Below are 23,291 nucleotides of genomic sequence, written 5' to 3' on the forward strand. Positions count from 1 at the left end.
CAATGTCGCTGTGTTACCCGGTGACTATAATGTACCTGATAAAGCCAAAGGCTATAACTACCAAAAAAAATTAAAGAACTAATTTGTAATTAACTATAGTTTTCCTTTAAGCTACACTTTACCCAAGTATGATTTATGCAGCCAAGTCACCAGGACATGTCGGCATGTATGTTTCTGCAAACCACAAATACACTGAATATGGGCGTTATTTGTTTGATTGTTTTCTAATGTTGCTGTTTTACAATTGGGCAGAGCAAGTGACATAGTCTATAGAACTGCCATTCTTGAAAGTTAGGCTATAGAATTACATGTATAAAGAGCAAGAAAGTCCACAAAGGGCACAGGGAAGGTGGATGAATCAAACCCACAGAGGACTTTTACCCAGTTCACCGCTGGTTCTGTCCCGTTTGACACCAAGCGTAAACTTTGAGCTTACGCTTGTGTAAGACAATCTGCAACTGCTCAGGTGCTCTACAAAACAAATACAAAATTACATATTTCATTTTCTTACATCATTTCTTTAACATACAGAAAATGCATAATGAAAACCACAGAAATATGAACATGTACCTTGCAGCTGCAATCCACCACATCCGGGCAAGATGCCTCCTAGACACTGAGCTCAATAAAGCAAAAACCCTTCCGCGGTTGCTCTCTGCCAGTCATTTCAGTCACCCTCACACCCGACGGCAAACTCGACATACGGCCGTACTCAACTTCAGTCGGCAAAGGACAGAGTTTGACATCGCGGCTCGCTAACAGGTGCCTTTAATCACTCAATCAATCCCTGTGCACTACGTTACCAGTGTGGCTGAACAAAACATACCTCAACATCAGTTCCACCTGGTTACATTTTTACGTTACATTGTTACTTTATAATGTTACGTTACCTTGTAACATTACGTTGTAACACGTTGTAACATTACGTTGTTATATTACATTGTTACCTAATTATTTGAACACAAACGATGATCTTTTTTCTAAACCTAACCAATGGTTTCACAACATTAACTATGTGTCAGTATGCATTTCTGCATATGAAACATTAATTTAATGTATTTCTGGTTCAACGAATCTTGTTTGCAGAAAAGCACAATGCCAACATTTTTTCTGGCGACTGGGTTGGATTTATATACAGTAAATGTGTGCCTTTGTCCCAACTACTTTGACTGAGAATAATATATTAATATCCTAAACATGTATCTCAGACACCTTGACTTTGTTGTTTTCTGATTGACATGTTTTTAACTGATTTTTGAGAAATAAAATTTAAATTCTACTTGACAGCAAAACAAAGCTACTTCTGACTTGCATGAGGAATCTGGGTGATATTCAGTAGGATATTTTAGTACTCCTCTTTGCTGGAAACTGGGTCTGGTCTACACCTCCGCCCTGACTATATGTGTGATGGATGATCCTCACCCTTCAGCTATCCCAGATATGTCACCATTAGGGTGGTACAACAGCTTTTTGATAGGACATAAAAAAGTTCCCCATTTTTTGTGATAGCTCAGTCTCTTTGGGGATATGAAGAGTGATGATGGAAAGCAAGGAAGTAATAATGGATAGTATAACTGTTGGCTTTATTGGCTCAGAGCCGCGTGTGAAACACAGAAGAATCTGCAGGAGCCACATATAGATCTATGATGGTTTACATCTGTCCAAGCAGCAACATAAGGCCGCTTTATAATATAAACTATAAACTTTAATTGTTAGAGACGTATTTTACTTAGTTTATGTAGATGTTTTTTCTGAAACCTAACTACACGATTTTGTTGTTTAATTGCTATATTGTATCCATGGTTACCATTCAGTGGCATTTCTGGGAATTGACAGGATGACCTGCTGTTCTGTCAGCAGGGACCACCCACCACTACTGCCTAATTGAATTAAATTGTACTGTATTGTGTGTCTTCTGTCACAGCTCAGCGATGATTTCAGACTGTGAAATCAGACTGTTTTCTTGTTGCCGCTAATTACAAATCAACACCACCTGGATCACCTGCACACCTGGCTGCAATCACCTCCGGCATAAAGCCTCCAGCGTTCCTGCCACTCGTTGAGTTCCGCTGCACTTATTGAATTCGTATTTGTTTACTGCACTTATCCTATTCGTAGTAGTTTGTAGCACTTATTATATTCGTATTAGTCTGTTGCAATTATTGTTTTCGTAGTAATTTGCCTCTGCACTATACTTTTGCTCTGGCTTATGCTTTAAGATGCTTGTTTAAGAAAGGAGATGCACTTATGACTTCTGGTGACTAGTAGTTCTCTTGAATACCTATGTTGAATACACTTCCTGTAAGTCGCTTTGGATAAAAGCGTCTGGTAAATGACTGTAATGTAATGTAATGTAATTTTTCCAGTGTTTTTCCTACATTCTGTTTCCTGGGTTGGGTTACTGTTATCTCCTGACTAAGCCGATCTTCAATCATTCTCAGTTCCTGTCATCCTCAAGCTACATCATTGCCATCCTGCCTGCCTCCTGCCACTCCCCTGCCAAAAAGTTAAAAAAAAACGAACTGTAACTGCTCCTCCTGCAGGCTGTCTATCTGATGATGAGATAAATACATTGTCAATCACTCCCTAACACCAGAATATCCACTGCTGCCATTGTAGATTATAATTTTAGGTATAATGCTAAGTAGTACAGAAGGTTGCCTGACTCTACCAACAGTGTCTTCATTGCATTCAAAGGAGCGCAGCACCACTGCTAAATGCTTAACATCGCTGCTAAAATATCCCTGAATGCAATTAGGGCCGCCACGCCCTAATTATTTATCTATCAAAGGGGCCCTGCCTCACCTAGGCCGCTCGCTGTATGGGGTCGGATCAGTCTCAATTGTAAATAATGCACACAGAATGTTTTATCAATTTTATAAAAAAATAAAAAAAAGTGATTTATGTATAAATGACTCTTTCCACAAAAATATTTTTTTCACAACCGATTATCAATCCCGGACAACACAAAGTGTTTACTTCCTAGGCCATGTGCCCTCCAAGACAGGGACCTTGGAGTTACTCATGACAGAACCCGTAAAGACACAGCATTAAAATATGTCTTCTACCCAATTATAGCCCTGATAAAATGTTAAAGTCTCTTAAAGGCTTCTTAACAGACTCCAATAAAAAAGAGTGACCCAGATAAACTAGAGGGAGCAATGATAGTCTGCAACTAGAGCTTCACTAACAAATGACAGAAATTGCTCTATGACAAAGAAAGCCTCCGCAGGCAGGTCCATTGACTTTATTCAGCTTGTATCACAACAGGGAATTAGAGGTGGAGGCAGACGTAGCTGCTTTCTATTCTTGGACCAAAATTTCTGCAGGCTAAGAGCCATTCAGAGCTAGAGAGAGGCAAAGATCAGCGCTGCAACTGGCAGAGAAGAGTGACACTCAAGTGCAATTTGGGCTATATATGCATTCCCATGATGACTGAGCCGGGATGGAGTGGGTGGAAGAGGAGCTCTCAGCGGGTCTTGCGTGGGGCAGGCTAGGTGGGTGGATGAAGAGGGAGAGGGAGGGAATTGTTGCTATGTTTAAGGCAGTGGATCGGTTTATTTTTAAACCGGAGGCTAAGTGATGTACAGGACAAGATGGCAGTGCAGATGTCAGTGCTGGTCACTCATTCTACAGGGGCCTCTCTGAGGGCCCTTCAGTTCGACTGAACCACTACTTCAGCCTCTAAGCATTGTTTTTGCTTCGGTCACTGCAAGTTTATTCTCTGCTCTGACTGGAAATTAACATACTGTCCAAAATAGTCCAAATCTTCTGGAATGATTTTGCCTCACAATAACCTGTGGAGAAAACAAGCCCAGTTTAAACCATCTTCTTCTGACTAATGCTGCATTCATTTCATGTTATATCAGTCAGTCTCTGAACACTTCACTCCCCTAGAGACTGAAGACAATATCCAGAGTTATGGAGTAACAGTACGCATTTGTTTGGTTGGATACGTCACATCCTTTCTGTCCACCCTGTTTGTATCTACTACTAACACACACACTAAAGGTTTTGGCAGCACACCAGTTGTTGTCAGCTGTAGCAGCTCTGTAGCATGCTAGTTGATTTTGCATGGTTGGTCGGGTTAATCAAGCTGTTTCCAGTGGGGTATTAATGACTTTATATACTTTGCTGTTTTAAACATAACTGTATCTGCTTTAGAAACAATATTTAGTTATATTTAAATTATCAATAAATTCTAATCCTGTTATGAATCTTTTTTTTTTTTTTAATTCTATATATGTTTTTTAAGCAATTATTAAGTCATAAAGAAGAACAGAGTATTGATAAGAGTAGTTCCTAGTAGTAATAGAATCCTAAACATAACTATCCCTTACTGAAGACCTCCGTAGTTCTCTGTAAGGCTCTGAAAGGGAGAGGTGAGCAGAGGGGTGTTTAGTTTGTAGCAATCTGAAAATTCAACACTAGATGTCACTAAATCTTACACACTGTTCCTTTAAAAGATTAAGTATATTTCTTCCAAGACTTGGTCCTTGTCAGAAGTAGTATAAGTAATGAGTTGCAAAGGGTAAAGGACAAAGTATTTGTAGACTAGTGTGAATATAATGTGGTATATATGTGTTATGTTAGATGCCCATTTAAAACTTTAAGAGACACAACAAACTCTCATACATTTACACAGGCCAAGATGAACTCAAACACTACAAACATCTATTCCTCCACTTTTGTTTTGGCCGATGTAATTTACAGTCAAAAAACACTATTTTCATTATTGTGTTATAATGATGAGCACAGTAAACTGACTTTGACATCATACGTTTTTAATTCATTACAAACATGTAGCTATTTGTTCAAGATGTAATCACATTTTGTAGGTTTCGTACAGATGCTGTAAACATGTGTTGTTGTGTTTCACTCGCTCTCTCTCTTCCTCTCTCTCGTTCTCTCTTTCTTTCTCCCTCTCTTTTCCTCTCTCTCTTCCTCCCTCTCTCTTCCTCCCCCTGCGTGTGACTCATGCAGTGATGTGTGCGTAGACAAGCAGACCATGTATGGTAGAGAAGGGAACAGTGTGCAGAGGAACACAGCTCTAGCAGCTGACATATGCATACTGTCCGTATGTGAACATATTGATTTCACATATAGAGGTAAACAAAAGTTGTGTCATTCTTTATGCTCGTGTGAGTGTGTGTGCGTGTGTGTGTGTGTGTGTGTGTGTGTGTGTGTGTGTGTGTGTGTGTGTGTGTCTGTGTCTGTGTTTGTGTGTGTCTGGCGGAAGTGTATTGAGTTAAATTGACTGTCACCTCAAATCTCCTGTGCCAGCTGTTTTCCGTTACTTGTTCATCTATCACAGTTACTGCACCTGATTCCTCTCTCTCTCTCTATCTCTCTGTCCCTCTCTCTCTCTCTCTCTCTCTCGCTCTCTCTCTCTGTCTTTCTTTGTCTCTCTGTCTTTTTCTCGTACTGATCTGATCTGAGCCTCATAACCATGAGACGTTCAAAACCGTGAGTTTTTTTTATCTTTTGCAGGCCGAACTGAAAGTGACGTCAGAGTGAAGGATACAACAGACTGATTATGGCTGAATCAAATACTCTAAAAAAAAAAAAAATCAAGAAGGCATATTCTGTTGTACATGTGTGAAAACACAATCTCTCACACACACACACACACACACACAAAGACTAATACCTACATTCATATATACACACACACACACACACACACACACACACACACACACACACACACACACACACACACACACACACACACACAACACAATGCACATAGCAATGCACATAGCACACACATCCATATACAAATGCATGCACGTAAACAATCACAACCTAGACACTGAGACATACACAACCAAGAATGGAAACTTGTATACAAAATGCAAACATCTATGGTAACTCCCACACACACACACGCACACGCACACACACACACATACACTTAAATTACTGTGCCAGCTGTTTTGCTGTGATGTACTATAGCTACAGTACGTCAGGCTGCTCCTCCACATCAGGGAGCTGATTCCCATCGGCCTCTCCCACACACTGATGCCTGTTATCTGTAAAATGGACATTGAAAAATAGAGAGCTGCCTTCAAGTGCACTTGACAACAGCCGCATGCAGCATTTGGTAGGGAAAGCATCCAAGTGAGCCGAACAGTCTACGTTTTTTTGTTCAAATAACAAGTGGCCACATCATGTTGGCCTCATCAAACAGCAAAGGATAACTTCCGGCATGGAGCGGTTGGAGGGAGAGTTTCTATTTTTGGAGCTTGTTGAGGGCCTGATGTGCTTGCAGAGTCATTTGGTTGTGATTATGTAATGTTGTTTCTCCACACACAAGTAGAATAAAGCAGTCATTGTTTAAAAATAAAATCAAACAGTGGCCAAGGTTAGACAAACAGCGAATATCATGTTCCAACCAAATATGGCCTCAGTATAGGCACAAAATGTATTTTTTTTACAAATGATGAAGGCTTTTAAAGGCTTATCCTACTTTTTTTCAAGCACAATTATTTCATACTTATAATAAAGAGAAAAAGTCCTAATGAGACTGAAAATGTATTGGTTGAGATCATTCAGTTAGGACCAAAGTTGAGGACTGACCAACCCACCAACTTTCCTATCCCATAGACCACACGGCTAGCAAGGCTAATGAGCATTAGAATTCCACATTACAGCATTTACAACACAATCTGACTTTGACATATTTCTATCAGAACTAAACCAACAGGCAAAGTACTCAAAAGGCATGTAAGTAGTAAGACATTTTATTTAAATTAATATTTCATTCAAAAAATGGGTAAATGGAACTTTAGTGTTATGTAATGAGCTCTTAGGATCACTCCCAAACCTGTTCAATGTTAAAGAAAACCCCAGGCTATATGGCTGCATTTACATAAATAACTAATATACACGACAAAAGGTCATAACAATTAAGTTGCTCTGTAACTACCATCCACCAGTTACAGAGCAACATGGTCATTCATTTTTGTGTCCACTGGATGAATAAAAGTCCAACATTCACTCTTAGTTTAGCTCTGTCTTGGTCACCAGAGATAAATATTTTAGCGGCTTAATGCTCCACCATGTCCACCAACTGTGTCTGTCTGCTGTTTGCAGCTGAGAACGAATTGAACAGTGGGTTGTCTCTGAAAACAGCTGCTGAGACTATGAGAGCGGTGAGATTGATGCAAATTTGTAAAGTTTAAAGAGAGCAAAACAACGAGTTGAAGCTTGCAGTTTAGCTCCGTAGAGCTGATGGGAGCTACTGCTTCATAATTCATTTGAATAACACTAATTGAATGATACCTGTTATTTGATTAAAAGTAATTTTCCCTCTGTATTTCCTACAAAATGTCCTCATGTCTATATATCGCAAGGACATCATCCAGGCGAGACCTTCCTTCTTGTTAAAGCTATGGGGAGACATTTAATGATAATTTAATCCCAGAGACCTCTATACCATTGTACTTTCTGCCAGACAACCTGATTACAACAACAGGATTAAGCACAGCTGTTTGTTGCATTGTATCTTTTCAGGAGCAGTGCTGCTCCGACTAACTTCTGGTAAAAATTATGACAATGAATCTCACTTGGCCATGCATGTGCTGCTGAGCTGGAGTGACGCGACCACTGGAGAGCACTGGAGGAAAGACTCTGCAGACTACACAGAAAAAACATGTGTTTTCGATGCAAATAGCAAAGACCAAAATTATTAAGCACAACTATTACATACATGAGGAGGGAGAGCAGGTCGTCCACTAATGGGAAGGTTGGTGGTTTGATCCCTGACCCCTGCAGTGTACATGTCATAGTGTCCTTATGCAAGGTACTTAACCCCAAATTACTATGAGTGTGAATATATATCGCTCCTGAGCAGGTGCCGCTGCACAGTGTATGAATGTGTGTGTGAATGGGTGAACTCTGGCTTGTATTGTAAAGCCCTTCGAGTCGTCGCTTAGTCTAGGAAAGCGTTTTTTAAATCAGGCCATTTACCACCGCCATAGGTTTGGTTCTCCAAAAAGACTAATGATACACATGTCACTTTAAACCCAATAATACTCATTGAGTGCTTACATATTATCAGTGCTATGATAAATACAATTTCCCCTCTCTTGTCGGTAAATGTGGGTTCCAAAATGTACTTAAATATTTCCACTCTGATGGGAACCAGGTGGAGGTTCAGGCCAAACATTACAGTGGCACTTTTATTTAAGTTTCTATCTGTTTTCTTTGTTAATTCCATAGTTAGATATAGGTTAGAAAACACAGGGCAGTTTCTTATGGTAAATAAAAATAAATTTATACTCACAACAACACTATGTATCAGTATCAATACCTAAATTATTGATCTGCTCCCCCCTACTTGCTTTACCCTAAATTGCTCCCTTTGCCTACGGTGTGTGAATGTAGTTAGTTAACTGTGATCGGCAGGTAGCCCCAGCCATCAATGTATGAATGGGTGTGAATGATATGTAGTGTAAAAGCGCTTTGAGTGGTCAGAACACTAGTTATACAAGTCCATTTTACAATAAACGAGAATAAAGTGCTGAATTTTGGGACATTTTACCAGATCACTTACCACTTACCAGATCAACATCAGTATTAGAAATAAGTCACTGATATGTACAACATGGAAAAGTAAGCATAATACAACATAGCGGACACTTTCATCACAAAGTTAAATCAGGAGAGACAAGTCAGATCAAGCAAAGATAATCGTTTATTATTAACAGATGATATGTGATGATAAATTCTTGACAGAGTCTTTGGCACCTAGACTCTACGAGGAGATTTGTTATCGAGGGGTGTCTGCCCTGAGCAGCAGCACCCCCGTGGAGGTGGATGATGAGGCTGGTAGAATGATGAGTTGATGAAGCTGATGAATCTGTGAAGATTGGGTGGAGATGGGGAGGTGGAGGGGTGTTACAGCAGCATGAACGTTCTGAAGGTAGAGAGACAGTCATATTTAAAAAGAGACAGCAGCAAGATGATAGGCTAACCATGTAATTGTGTCGCTGTGCTATTGGATAGAGGAGACCAGCCGATCTGACACCCCCGAACAATGACAGCGAGGAAATCATGAGTGAGCATGTGTGAGAAGAGAATAGCAGATGTATGAGAAATAAACTACAAGACTACGCATACGAGAGTATTGTCTTCCTGTCTGAACTATGATGCTAACTAAATGACACTAGAGCTTCATTTAGTTCGCATCATCAAACAGAGTCACAATGACAGGCTAGCATGGCCTGCTAACCTTCACTATTTTGGAAAAAGCCATATCAACAGATTACAGAAAATAATGGAATGAAAGTTAAGGGGTGGCACTGCCCTCCTCTGAAATGTCTAAGCCCCAACCATCGTCTTTGGGTTTAATATTCTCCCAGTTTCTAAAAATGATCCACAACTTTAGAGAAAGAGAAAAGGGTGGAAGAGAGAGACAAAGAAGAAATTGAGCGAGAATGACAGGAAGAGAGAATCAAAGGGTTTCAGATTAACTCAACACAGATGTCCCAGGTCAAGTCGTGGTGACAGCTCTGACAAAGAGATACAGAGCGTACGATCACAGGAACAGATTGGTAACGAGGACTGAACATGGTGAGATCAACACAGAGATAAATTAACATACTCCAGCAAATACTACACTGTGGACTAAGGGCCTCAAATGAACTAGGTCACCAAAAACCAAAAGCCGGGTAGCAACGCCAGCCGTGTTCCTCTGCGTTCCACTGGTTCGGTTCATCAACTGACCACTTCACATTATAATTCATTTCCTTCCCCTTTGTCATGTGTAAGGAAGCCGCAAAGGATGACAACAAACATAAACAGGGGTAAAAATATACAGTTATGAGATCACATGAAATATTCAACGGTGTCACACTGAAATAATCCTCACTGAAATGCCTCTTACGCTTGCTGTGAATAGCCAGCTTCCCCTTGGATGAACCCCAAAGCCTCTTTGACCCCTCTCTTAGAATTTTGTATCTTTTTAGGTCTGAAGCGATGCATCGTACAAATTAAAATAACATTCATGGTCTTTACCTTGGTAGAGAAGTTCAAAGATCCCCCTACCGTTTCACCACCACACACCTGGCAAACAAATGAAGTGAAGTGCAAATTTCCCCGCTGCGGGACTAATAAAGGATTATCTTATCTCTTATCTTATGATACTCAGATTGTCCATGTTGGAAAGTTCCATATTTAAGCAGGTTCCCTTGATTTCCCTGCTGCAGAGAGGTCTCAGACTACACTCTGAGGGGCAGATTCACTGAGAAAATGGCATTTCACAAAGTTACACTGCGGTTTTCATTGAGTTTGTGGTTACAATCTCCGTTCATTCAGCATCTTATTTAGGAAGCCCTCAGCAGGTCATTAGGCTGCCAGCTCCAGGAGTCTTGGTACTGCCCTCCAGAAGCACTCTGTAAGCTCAGTTAGTGCAGTTCAGCTGTGGGATATCTAAGATAAGATAAGATAAGATAAGATAATCCTTTATTAGTCCCGCAGCGGGGAAATTTGCAGGCTTACAGCAGCGTAGAGTAAAGTGCACACAAGAGAAAAAATAAAAAATGAAAAAAAAAAATAAAATAAAACAAGTATTATAAATAAGCAATAAAAAAACAGTAGAAAAAACAACAATAACTGAAATATTATATTTACAGACAGAAAAACCCCCCAACTATTTTAACTATTTTAACTTTTTTAACTATTATTGCACAGTGTAATGTGTAATGTATTGCACAGGTTCTTATCATTGTCATGTTATTATTGTCATGTGGTCTGCTGGGAGCAGAGTTGGTTGTGCAACCTGACAGCAGCAGGAAGGAAGGACCTGCGGTACCTCTCCTTCACACACCGGGGGTGAAGCAGCCGGTGGCTGAAGGAGCTGCACAGAGCTGCCAGGGTGTCCTGCATGGGGTGAGAGGTGTTGTTCATCAGGGATGATAGCTTGGCCATCATCCTCCTGTCTCCCACCACCTCCACCGTATCCAGTGGACACCCCAGCACACTGCTGGCCTTCCTGACAAGCTTGTTGAGTCTCTTCTTGTCTGCTGCTGAGATGCTGCTGCTCCAGCAGACCACTGCATAAAAGATGGCTATCACCAAACTAATATAATAAGTTATGCTAAATAACGTTGTAAATAGTAAATGGACCAAAAATAGATAATTGTAAAAATGTTAGTGGTGTTTACTTCCAAACATGTGATTTCAATAATAATGGTTCAAGGGCGGATTTGTTTAAAGAGTTGTGAAGTAGGCAGGGCCATTGTGTTTTCCCCATTCACATTCCAATTTGATTGTATTACGTTAAGCTTATGTTATGGCCCCCTGTTCCAATGATTTCAACTTTTTCTTTAACATTTTGGCTTGACAAAAGCATGAAAAACTACAGTACCCATGACAATGAGAAAAATGCTTCGTAATTAAAATTGTGAACAAAAAATGGTGCCTTAAGGCCTTTACAAAAGGGCAATTTTTTTTGTGCAAAAAAAATGCTTTCAACTGTGACATAGGCAGCCCAGACCAGATCCACTCCTTCTGTTCTTATCTCTCCCAATAAAGACGTAGACATTTACACTGTGTCATCCAAAATTGACCAAATGTAAAACTTAATTTATGAAAGCGATAAAATTGTGTGGTCAGTTTTCTCAACACTATCATCTAAGCTTTCTCCTGCCATCAGCGGCACATCAATCGATCAATGACACAATCAATCCTTTTATTTAAGCTCGTTTACACTTCCCTATCAGCCAATAGTGTGAGCTGTTCTTGTGTTAACAAAGGAACAGTAACATGGTGGACCCCGTGGAAGAGGACCTCCCTATGAATATATAAACAGCTTTTTCTAAGCTAACAAAAACACCACAGTTTCATGTCATTATACACTAATGAAAACATTGTTATAAGTTATATATTCCTTTCCTCTCAAAAAGAAATCTCTAATCTGAATTTTCCAATAACATAAAACTATTGTAAGAGATTACTTTTAATAAAGCCTAATATCCTACTTGGTTCAGGACAAGTCAACTCATTATTACAAATGAGGTCCTCTGTGTATGCAGCTACCTTCCTTGCCTTTACCAACAAGCTGGTAAACAGCTTTGATGTCCCACTTCAGTTAAGGGGAAGCCCCTTGGTACAGCAGGCTTTAAATGTTAGCAGCTTCATTAAAAGCTGTAACGAATTACTCAGCTCTTGATGAGAGTGGGAATGTGGACCTGCACTGAGGGGAGGACCCTGGCCTATAGCAGGAGCTGAAAATATTAGCTTCACATGTCCACATACCTATGAATATTAATGAAGTCTAACAAGGAAACAGCACACTTGCCCCAGGGGAACTATATATAATTATGGATAAGCAGTAAACATAGATTATTTTGGTTGCAACAAAGCTGGAGAGTATTTCTTGATTTGTCAACTGAGAGGAAGAAAGAAATATTTGTTATCAAGATGTTTAACTGTCGTTTCAGATAAAGTGACATCACTAACTTAAAGGAATAGTTTCACATTTTGAGAAATAAGTCTTTGCTTTCTTTCTGAAATTAAGGTGATACTATTGATATCAATCTCAAGTCGGATATGGTTAGCCTAGCGTAGCATAAGGACAGTAACGAGGGTAAACAGGTAGCCTGGCTCTATCCGAGGTTCAAAAATAAACCTACCATTGCCTCAAAAGCTCACTAATTAACATATTTGACTTAATTTGATTAATCTTAATACAAACAGAAATTTATAAAGAACAATGTGTTTTTAAGGGGAGCTACATGCACAAATAATTTCTGCAAGAACAAAACTGAGATGGTTTGGTACCACTTTGCTTGTGGAAACATCAAGACCCGTCCTCAGCAACCATATCTGACAACCGCATGCTGTAGACCGGACAATTGGTAATGAGAATCAATTATGATCTTCACAAACATGGCCATACCCACCATTGAGGTCACCGGCCAGGCCTCTGTATTTTCTGACCAAAGATAATGACTTTGGTATGGCAAAGATATTGTACAATGCCACCATTTCTTAAGTGCTTGTTTGTGTGTTTGTTGAAGTGGTGAAGTGCATGATGTTGTTATTTCTACAGAATATTTACTCAACTCGCTGGTTCTTATGATGTCAAATTGAGAAAACCAGAGAGGCATTTAAATTCATGTGAAGCGTGATTAAGACAACTACGTAGTTAAACAAGTAGACTGTTTGTAGTTCAATGTCATCATCCCCTGACAAACATCATCTGACCAGTAGCTCAAAGTGTCTTTGTGCTGAATTAAACAGTGGCCAGTGATGCAGACTAGTACGCTTCACTATCACCACTATAGCTGTGTCCCAATCCAGCGGCTGCATCCTTCGGAGGGTGCATTTGTAGACCGATTACGTCACAGCGGCCACGACGGGGCTGTCCCATTTCAAAGACTCCTTCTAATGCAGCCGACAAATGCAGCCTACTTTTCCCAGATTTGGAGGATACAACTGATGGATCCTTCACGGCCCAACATATCCCAAGATTCATTGCGTGCTGGTGACGTTTTTTTTTAATGACATGGCGACTAGTGGACCAGCAATGGGAGAATTCACATTTAAATATAATTATTGGGTTTAAACTAAAAACAAGGGGCCTGATCAGATCACACTTATGTTAAAATGATCGGTTCATTTACGTGACGCTATTAACTAACCAGCTGACACTACCGAGAGCCGCTGCTCTATTTATAGCAGCTTGTCCATTTTAATATTTTAACTTAGCTTTACCTCTTTCATACTCTTTTATGACAACTGCAGCTGGTTGCTAGGAGACGGGAGTGGCAAAAGGGTGGGGGCGTGAAAAGCTGGTGACGCAAACAAGAAATAATTTGTGGACCAGACTGTCTCATTTCGGGGACTGCTCGGTCCAGCCTTTGCGGTATTCAAAGGACCCGGCCGACGTAGACAGCAAAGGCTGGTTCCTCCGAAGGCTGCAGCCGCTGGATTGGGACACAGCTATTGTAGCCTTGTATGGTTGTATGGTAGACTAGCCTTGCTCCTTTGCTTTTTATTATCTATTTGGGCAACTATCTGTTTTACATAGTTTTTTCATTGGAATTTCAAAACCTGCATTGTGTGTCTGTTAAGGTCCCCTATAGAGGTCCAGGGGATGAGGGGAGTAACAGTATGAAAAGAAAAAAACACTGATAAGGAGTCACAGGCAATGGATGAACAAACAAAACAGTAATTTATTAACAATTAACTGAAATGCTCGCGATGGATTTAATTTAAAACTACTTTCTAAAAGGAAGGTGACACTGATTAAGAGCAGTAACAATTGAACTCAAAAGACCACATTATAAAACAAACTAACTGGTCATGCTACCAACAATAGAACAAACAGCTCCAGCAGAGGAGATCACCACATCCACAACTGAACTGGAGCCAACATACACCTAAAAATGCTCCAGAGCGAGCAGCATGGCTAGCATCTCTTTTATCAATGATGGAGTAGTTCAGCTGGTGGCGTTTGAACTTCACAGAGAAGTTAATGGTAAATGGATTTGTAGCCTTTCTAGTCTTCCAACCACTCAAAGCACCTTCCCACGACCAACACCAGCACACACGGCTCCAGCAGAGGACATCACCACATCCACAACACACACAGCTTGCACACGGCCACTTGGTTCACTGGGGTGTGTGTCTGCATCTCCTGACCACCATGACCCTACATCAGTGATTGAGCCCAGCTGCATACGCTTATACACTGCAGCTGCTAGGTAAGGAAAGGGTGGCACCTGAATAGACACTGGGGAGAGAGAGCAGAGAGAGCAGAGAGAACACACACCATGGCACGTAACAGTGTCAAATACTGCACTGCATCATACATCATACATGACATCAAGTGGGAAATGTATTTCTAGTTAAGTGACCAAGGTTACCTCATTCGAGGGGGGAACATCATAGGAAGTTTGTAGCCATAGGTACTGCTTGGAAACGTTTTAAGTGCTCCACATTGAAATCCCAGTGTTCTTGGAGAACAGCATTCATTGTGAAGTGCTTACTTCAGTTAACTATGGGAAACTAATCTTCTCTGCATCCTGGCCATTGTCACGGATATTACTTTTTGGCAAAAAGCTGTGCAAGTTAAATTATATTTCTTTACATGACAGTTTTTCTCATTCGCTTTTTATCAATTCTTGAAAGAGAATTATTATTTTAAAACACTAAGCTCAAATCTCTGAACAACTAGTTTGTTATTCACAACAGATGTGAATTTTTCATTTATTCAAGTAAATTGCCCGTGTTTTTTCTTTGCAATAAATCGCACAATAACCACTTGCACATGGCAGCTGATCAAATCTGATGAGTTGATTCTTTGTGAAATTGTCTCTTGTTACAGATTGCAGTGGATTTTGTTACCGGGTTACATCTGTCACAGGTAACAGCACTAGGCTTTTCAAGGCTTTTCAAAATAAGTTACTTTTGTCACAAAACTCCCCTTAGCCTGTTAAACTGCTGATCCAGCTTATCCCTTCTACACTGCTGCCTGTAATCAGCACATCGGTCCCCAAGTGTCTCCTCAGCTCTGCAGTATATATACCCTGATGCTCCTCCAAGTCTTCACAAGATTTTTGTTAACTCTCCTGTTGTAGACACCTGATGAACAAACTATCCAATCCTACTTGTGTTTGTCTCTCTTTCTGCGCTTGGGTCTTGTTCTTTGTGGAAATCACAGCAAAAATCCATTTCATCCATTCAATTATCAAAAGAGCAAAACTTTCGCACACCAGTAGGATGACAGGTGTGTAGGATAATGCCTAGGGTAGACAATAAAGAACAAAAGAACTCCCGCACACTGTCTTCTTCACTTGCATATAGATATATTTTGTTACAACGTTTCGCTACACAGACCTTCATCAGGTTACTTCCATCCATTCAATTATCAAAATCTTTCTGACATTCATGTTTATTCCATAAATATCTATGACGTAGTGTCACATACTCTGTAGACACCCAATCTGTTGTTTATTACTGAACTACTGAAGGTTTTCACATTGGTTTTTTTATGTAGATGTCATTTTTGGGCAAATATTCTGTTTACTGTAATAATAATATTAATATTTAACATAGCATCTTTCCAAAAAGTGCTCTGCAAAAATATCTTAACAAGATAAAATCATTAAAAATAGATACATTAAACCACCAGTTAAAGTAAAGCTCTTGAATAGAGATAAAATAAGATACTGAGTTTGCCTGCCTGTCTCCCATAGTTGAGGTGCCCGTACAACAATACTGAATAGCGAAACCTTTGTTGACAAGTCAGGATTTTGGAACCATTAGACGGGCTTTGCTAGGGGACCATAAGCACCTATCAGGTTCATAGGGAGTGAATAAAAACCACAGATATAGGCAGGAACCAGACCATTGAAGGCTTTAAAAACAGTGAAAAATGTGTATGAAGCTCTGACACTGAACTGTCCATATTAAATAAAGTTTTCCCGGTCATTATGATTGCTGTTTACATTCCTCCTGCGGCTAATGTGTTGCGGGCTGCTGACATCATCAACTCTGTGACCACGAGACTACAGACTCTGCACCCAAGTGCCCTCATAGCAATCTCTGGGGATTTTAACCACGTCGCCGTGACAACAACCAGCTGGATTTGAAACAGTTTGTGGACGGCAATGCTTGGGGGAAAAAAACTGTGCCCGCTATATGCTCATGTTCAGAAAGCATACAGCCCCATAGCTCTGACTCCCCCGGACAAATCGGATCACGACCTCGTCTACCTGAAGCCTCTCAGTAAATCTGCATTCCAGCTGCAATCAGTGATTAGCAGAACTGTCCAGAGGTGGTCACAGGAAGAAGAGGAGACTCTCCAGGACTACTTTGAGGTGACAGACTGGGATGTTCTCTGTAAGGCACATGGGGAGGACATAGATGGACTCACAGACTGCATAACCGATTATGTAAATGTCTGTGTGGCTGGCGTAATCCCCACCAAAACAATGCACTGTTTCCTCAACAATAAAGCCTGGGTAACTGAACAAAAGAATGCATCCTTCAGGAGTCAAGAGGAGGAGATGAAGAAGAAGTTGATGAACTGAAGGCAAACATCACAGAGGGCAAGGAAGGTTACAGGCATTGTGCGAAAAATTTCAGGGGTTTCTAAAATCATAAGACAATTATTTGCCATGTGCAATTGTCACTAAATTGTTTTATAAGCGTACTAAAGCCTAGCAGTATTCATTATTCAAACTGGAAAATATTTATTCATAATAATTCATAGTGAGTGCAAAAGACAATTTTCCACCGTAAATGACACAACAAGCCAGACCATGGTGTAATGGTTAAGACAGCAGTCTCTTACCCAAGTGGCCTTGGTTTGAATCCCACTGTGACCTGTTATTCTCTGGAGGGAGAGTTTTTTTAAATGTTTATAAAGTGTTACTAAATTAGCTCCAATGAAAACTCTTATCACATATTCTATGGATCATTCACAGTCATCATGACGAAGTAAATGTTTAATTCAATTTTATTTTCTATGATGGGCAGCGCAAATGAAATGTGTTGAGATGGAGGCAGAGATCACAGAGACAGATATCTCAGACCAGGAAAAAAACAAAACTATTTGCACGGATAGAGACCACGAGGGGTAAGAGTAAAATGGTTTATGTTTGGGTGAACTGATTCTGTCTGACCCTATAACATCGGCTAATTCACATGAACTCCATCACAGAGTGTAGAATACTGACTGTATAGGTCGACTGTAAACTTCTACTAGTTTAGTGTAGTTAATTCAAATTCATCAACAAACTGTAACCTTTCACAGTTCTTCCCAAATCTCATCAAGGACCCCCCCTCCCCCATCAGTAACATGCAAAAGAGCCTTCACTCCACTCTTCATCTGTTTCTGAACATTTGATTGGTACAGAGCATTTGCACAGCCAAGTAGAAGAATGGATGAAACAAATCTGTTGTCCTGGAGGCAGCAAAGAAATGCTGCGCTGTGACAAGAAACTGTTGGCTTTCAGGGCAGCACTGCACGGCCCAGTGCTTAATGCACGCTCTCTGTGCCTCCAGCATTAGCCTACATCTGCAACACACACACACACGCACACACACACACACACACACACACACACACACACACACACACACACACACACACACACACACACACACACACACACACACACACACACACACACAGGGGCCGAAAAGGGGGGGGTAAAGGAGACGGATTCTAGGGGCCCATGATGGAGGGGGCCCAGAGAGGCCCCTAATGATGATGAAATTATAATACAGAAAAAATAATGACACTAAGTTATTAACTAACATATAATCACACATGTTTTATATTCTTCCCCTACTGTACATGTCAACTGTCATGCTGTTCTTCTTTCACAAATATGGTAATGATAGTCAAAAATACCATTAAAATGCATAATTGTATGTAAAATAGCATCAAAAAATGTTGCCGCTGTGTTGGGGGCCCTGTAAAGATTCTTTTCATGGGGCCCAAAATCCCTAGCGGCGCCCCTGCACACACACACACACACACACACACACACACACACCGCATCTCATACACACGCATGCATCCCTACCTTCACGGCCTCTATGTGAGTGACATTGTCAAACATCATGTCGTTCACGGTCACTATCTGGTCCCCGACCCGCAGTCCTTCTCTCTCGGCCGACGAGCCCGGCTCTACGAGGGACACGTAGATCCCCACTCCGTGCTCCGACCCCCCGCGGATGCTGAAGCCCAGACCCTCGTGGCTCCTGGAGCGCGTCAGGGTGACTTTGCGCACTTCTCCAAATGAACCCTCGAGGAACGGCGGGGCCACGGGGAGGGACATCTCGGCGGCGGGGCTGAAGCCATCCGGACAGCCGGGGGGCGCGAGGGGCTGCTCGTGCATAGAACTGACATATTTCTGCAGAGTTGAGTCGCCCTCGTCTCCAAAGCCCTCCGCGTTGCCGTTGCTGGGGAGGAGCAGCTCTGTCTTCAGGTAGAGTCCCTCGGAGGTGTACTGGTCGAACAGCAGCTGGTCGGACCTCGGGATGACCAGGCGCAGCATGGGCAGCAGCTGTCGTTTGCCGGGCGTGCTGAGGATCACTTTGAGAGTTTGCACCAGGTCGAAGACGTTGCGCTTGGCGTGGTACACATTGAGACAGTGGATGAACTGCGCTCTCTCCAGGTCGCTCAGCAGCAGGTTGAGAGCGTTGTGGAGCCTGCGGACGTTTGCCGAAAGCGCACGGCCGCCCGAGCCGTCCGGGTTCACCGATGTGTTGAGCGAAACGCGCTCCGGATCGGCGCTCATCCTACAACATAACGGGGAACCAGTGCATCACAGAGCAGAGGACGGACCGAGCATCGGTGGAGGCGGCTGTCCCAAGTCGATCCTCCCGTGTGAAAGCAAGACAACTTCAACAGGTGACCCGGTGATCCACGCGGTGTGTAAGCCCGAGACAAACCATTTATTCCAGTCGAAGCTCGCGTTCGTCTTTAACTGAATAAATCGTACATGTTCTTTCTGTCCTCTTGTCCTTTTTATTTCGGGCACAACAACAGCTTTTCCGCCGCGTTCACCGGGTTTTAAATAGTGTCCGGTAATATCTGAGACCTGGCAGATGAAATCCGTGGGAGGCTCTCTTTATCCATGCCGAATCATAAAATACAACCTTGTAATAAGACCGTCTCCATGTTTACTCTGTCCACGGAACGAAACTCCAGAGTCTGTCGCGTTTCATCCACCGAGCCTTCTCTGTGCGCAACTGACAGAGAGCGCTGAACATGCTCTCAGACCCTCTGTGTATAGGAAATGACGCAAGTGTGTGTGTGTGTGTGTGTGTGTGTGTGTGTGTGTGTGTGTGTGTGTGTGTGTGTGTGTGTGTGTGTGTGTGTGTGTGTGTGTTGCTTAGAAACTGACAATATTACTCACACTTATTTGAATGATTATTTTTGGCACTATCGGATGTCATGCATCAGGAATAGCAGCAATTTAAACCACAAATAACTCCACAAACCACTGACATGTCAAAATCCACGTGTCATTTCACAGTTTATTGGACAAAAGTGGGTGGAATCCTGCAAACTGTAATATGTGTGGACAACTTAAAAGCTTAGGAATGGTTGCCTTGGGTCAATCTCCAAAAGTGTTGGTTGGTTCATGTGGATGTAGATGACAGTAGGTGTCTGCCTGTCAGCCTTTAAGCTGATCAATCTGCATTAAATGCCTCCCTGAGGCTCCTTGTCATAACTACAACCTCAGGCTATTTTTAAACAGCTATTTATAGGAGCCCAGGGTTGTCTTCCTCCTCATGACAGCGGCGGGCTCTTTCTGTCTGGCCCATCTGCATAATGAGAGTCCCGGGATACAGAGCTGCCACAGCAGAGTGCTGCTGAGGAGACAGGGCTTCTGACAGGAGGAGCACAGCCGGGCCTCCTAAGGAAACAAACACCAGACACAAGTATTAGAATTTTAACAACAACTGACAGGTGTTCTGAACTGCCCTCTTTGGAATTAAAACATGAAATGTATTGATTTACAATTTCAAAAGTAGTATTGAAAATACTTTTTTTTCACAAAGTCAGATCCTAAAGTTTCAGAATTTAACACCAGACAGACTGTGCTATGAGAGATCAGACGTCGTCTATCCTGTCCTGGGTAGCCCCGATGTTGCTTTAATACATTTCTCAACTGAAATCTATTCTATTTGATATTTTTCATTATGAATGTTGGGATCACAATATGGCAGAACGAATTAAACCAAACACTGAAACTGGTGTTTTGGGACCTGCATTTGTAAATATCGAAAACATTGAATCAAATTTGGGTTTTAAATTTGCAAATCAAGAGATAAATTCAGGACAAATACATTCAGATACATGGTTTTAAAAGTAAAATATGCATTCTGGCCATGATGTCTATCCCCAGCAAAGGCACCAATTTCTGTATGAAAAGTACCAAATAAAATATTCACCCATAAATTTTTCTCTTTACTGAACAAAAATATTGTACAGCAACTATGCAGCATATTTTTGAATAAAAATAACACATATCTGTATTTATTATTTTCTATCAACTTTAAAGGCAACCAGAATCTAGATATGTGAGTAAGAGAAAATAGTTTAAATTCTTGTCACTTTCATAATAACATGTATGATTGCACACTGTCCCTTATTTCCCTGACAGTCTTTACTCACGGACCTTCTGCTGGGGACTGAGGGGACAAGTGGCTTACTGGCAACTCTGGAAAACTATTTTTATTATAAAAATAAGAAATATTTCAAACCCTTCAGCATGACACTGAACAAACACTTTCCCAGCAGCATGCAACTGGAACAAACTGCCATCAGATCTGAAATGTGAACCAAATGTAGCAATTTTCAAATTCAGTTAGAAAACATTTATCTTTTCAGGAACCATATGATTGAGCTACTGTGTTTTTTTACAACGTCTTTATTCTATTTTATATACATTTTTTTTGATATTGCTTTTCTTTTAATTGTACTGCTCTCTGTTTTATTACTATTTTATGTACTTCTATTTCTTTCAATGTATGTTAAGCACACCCAATTGCCCCTGTGTATGATATGTGCTATAGAAAAAACTTGCGTTTCAATAACAATTAATTCTGTAATTATTTAATTTCCTTGTGCTTTTACAACTAAAGGCTGCATGAAAACAGTGGGAAAAAGGGCTCCTATTTGTTAAGTCCCCGTCCTGGTAGTGGACAAAACTAAGGGATGCCGTCAATCCCAATGTGAGGTAGCGTATGCAATCCATTCACATCCCCTACAATGGTGGAGTATTGTCTTCCAGCTACACCATCATATTTGCCCTCTCCATAGTGTGACTGACACGCACACCAATGCTCTTGTTAAGCTAGCCTCAGCAACTGTTGCTAATGGTGGTGTCGATAAGAGTTTTTGGACAGAACTCCCGCTTGTTTCACAAAACCTGTAAAAATGTTGACGGAAGACCGTCTGTAGACCCATGTGCGCACTATCGATATAATAGTGCTTTATATATTGCATTAGAATATTAAAAAAGAAATACAACATTAACTAACTTAACAACACTAACAACTCACGTGACACATTGCCGATGTTTACATTGGAGTTAGTTGAAAGCCTGGTGTGTCACATTCAGACGCTGAGGGGCTCTAAACAAGCGTTGGTATTTGATGGTTTGTGAGTGAGGCCAGGATGTAAAAACAGGAAATGAATTCTTAGTGTGTACAGACCTGTATTCATTGATTGTTTGGGCCACTTGAGGGGCAGTGCAACACAATCATTTTGCAAACATAACACTGACATACCAATTTTTAAAGCTGATATTTACACATCCAGCAGACACAGAGGAAGCATCCATTTCAAGATGGTTGTCTTTTAACTTTGTCGTTAGTGTGTTGCGTTGGGCATGTAGTGTGCAGAGCTTTTTCACTAGAATCAGCTGTCTGATGCTGCTGTAAACCAGGTGATGAGAGTGATGAGACTGAACCCAAACGACTCTGTCAAGCAAGGCAGAGTCGGAGAGAATTATTGGGTTTTTACATAAAAATAATGTTTTTTTTCCATTAGGTTATATAAAAAAATACAGCATTAAGGTTCAGCGCAAAGCAGTGGCGAAAATAAAAGATTTTTAAGTGTAGTCAAAGGCTGGGCGAGTTTGTTAGAACTATGTGGTGCCTAGAAATGTAACTGAATGCAGCATTTCCATGTTTAATTTGTATTCTTGGAACCGTTAGACAGCTATCAGATCACTTAAGAGGATGAGATGATTTGCTTGGTAGAAGATAGTCTGAGATGTATTTTGGTCCGAAGTAATTCATAGATTAAAAGACAAGCAGCAGTGATTTTAGACATACTGGAAGACAATTTTATCTTTAAATTTAGAAATGCAGACTTCCAGCTGACGTTGGGGCGGAGGCAGGGTACAGCCTGTACAGGTCGCCAGACTATCGTAGGGCCCATTGAGACAGACACGCTCACATTAGCACCAATTTTTTCCAATCCCAAAACACATGATGAATGAAGGAAAAATAGTAATAATATCAGTGGATAAAGTATAGATAGATGGACAGTTGTCTCTCTCTCTCTCTCATTCTCTCTCTCTCTCTCAAATTCACTCTATCGATAAGCTAAAAATCTAGTATTATTTATCATATCCAATAAGATTATTATAAATTATTGCACCTATGTCTTACTGTAATTTACAGGATGTGCCCTGATCTGCACCGCACACTCCCATGCATTTTGACATTTTTTACTTACTTTGTTTCTTGTGTTTTCGTCCTTACACACACACGCGCGCACGTACACACACCCATACGCACAC

General features: G+C 41.0%; 1 protein-coding gene across 1 annotated transcript; it reads right to left on the reverse strand.

Annotated features, from left to right (window-relative positions):
* Positions 1–8,770: 8,770 nt before the first annotated feature.
* LOC129101713 (whirlin-like) lies at positions 8,771–19,448 on the reverse strand. The gene is made up of 2 exons (XM_054611620.1): positions 18,552–19,448; positions 8,771–8,923 (listed from the first exon to the last, which is right to left on the reverse strand). The coding sequence occupies exons 1-2, from the start codon at positions 19,266–19,268 to the stop codon at positions 8,777–8,779; spliced, it is 864 nt and encodes a 287-aa protein (XP_054467595.1). The 5' UTR covers positions 19,269–19,448; the 3' UTR covers positions 8,771–8,776.
* Between the last annotated feature and the right edge of the window lie 3,843 nt (positions 19,449–23,291).

The sequence above is a fragment of the Anoplopoma fimbria genome, chromosome 13 (assembly GCF_027596085.1).
Source record: "Anoplopoma fimbria isolate UVic2021 breed Golden Eagle Sablefish chromosome 13, Afim_UVic_2022, whole genome shotgun sequence".
Classification (NCBI taxonomy): Eukaryota; Metazoa; Chordata; class Actinopteri; order Perciformes; family Anoplopomatidae; genus Anoplopoma; species Anoplopoma fimbria.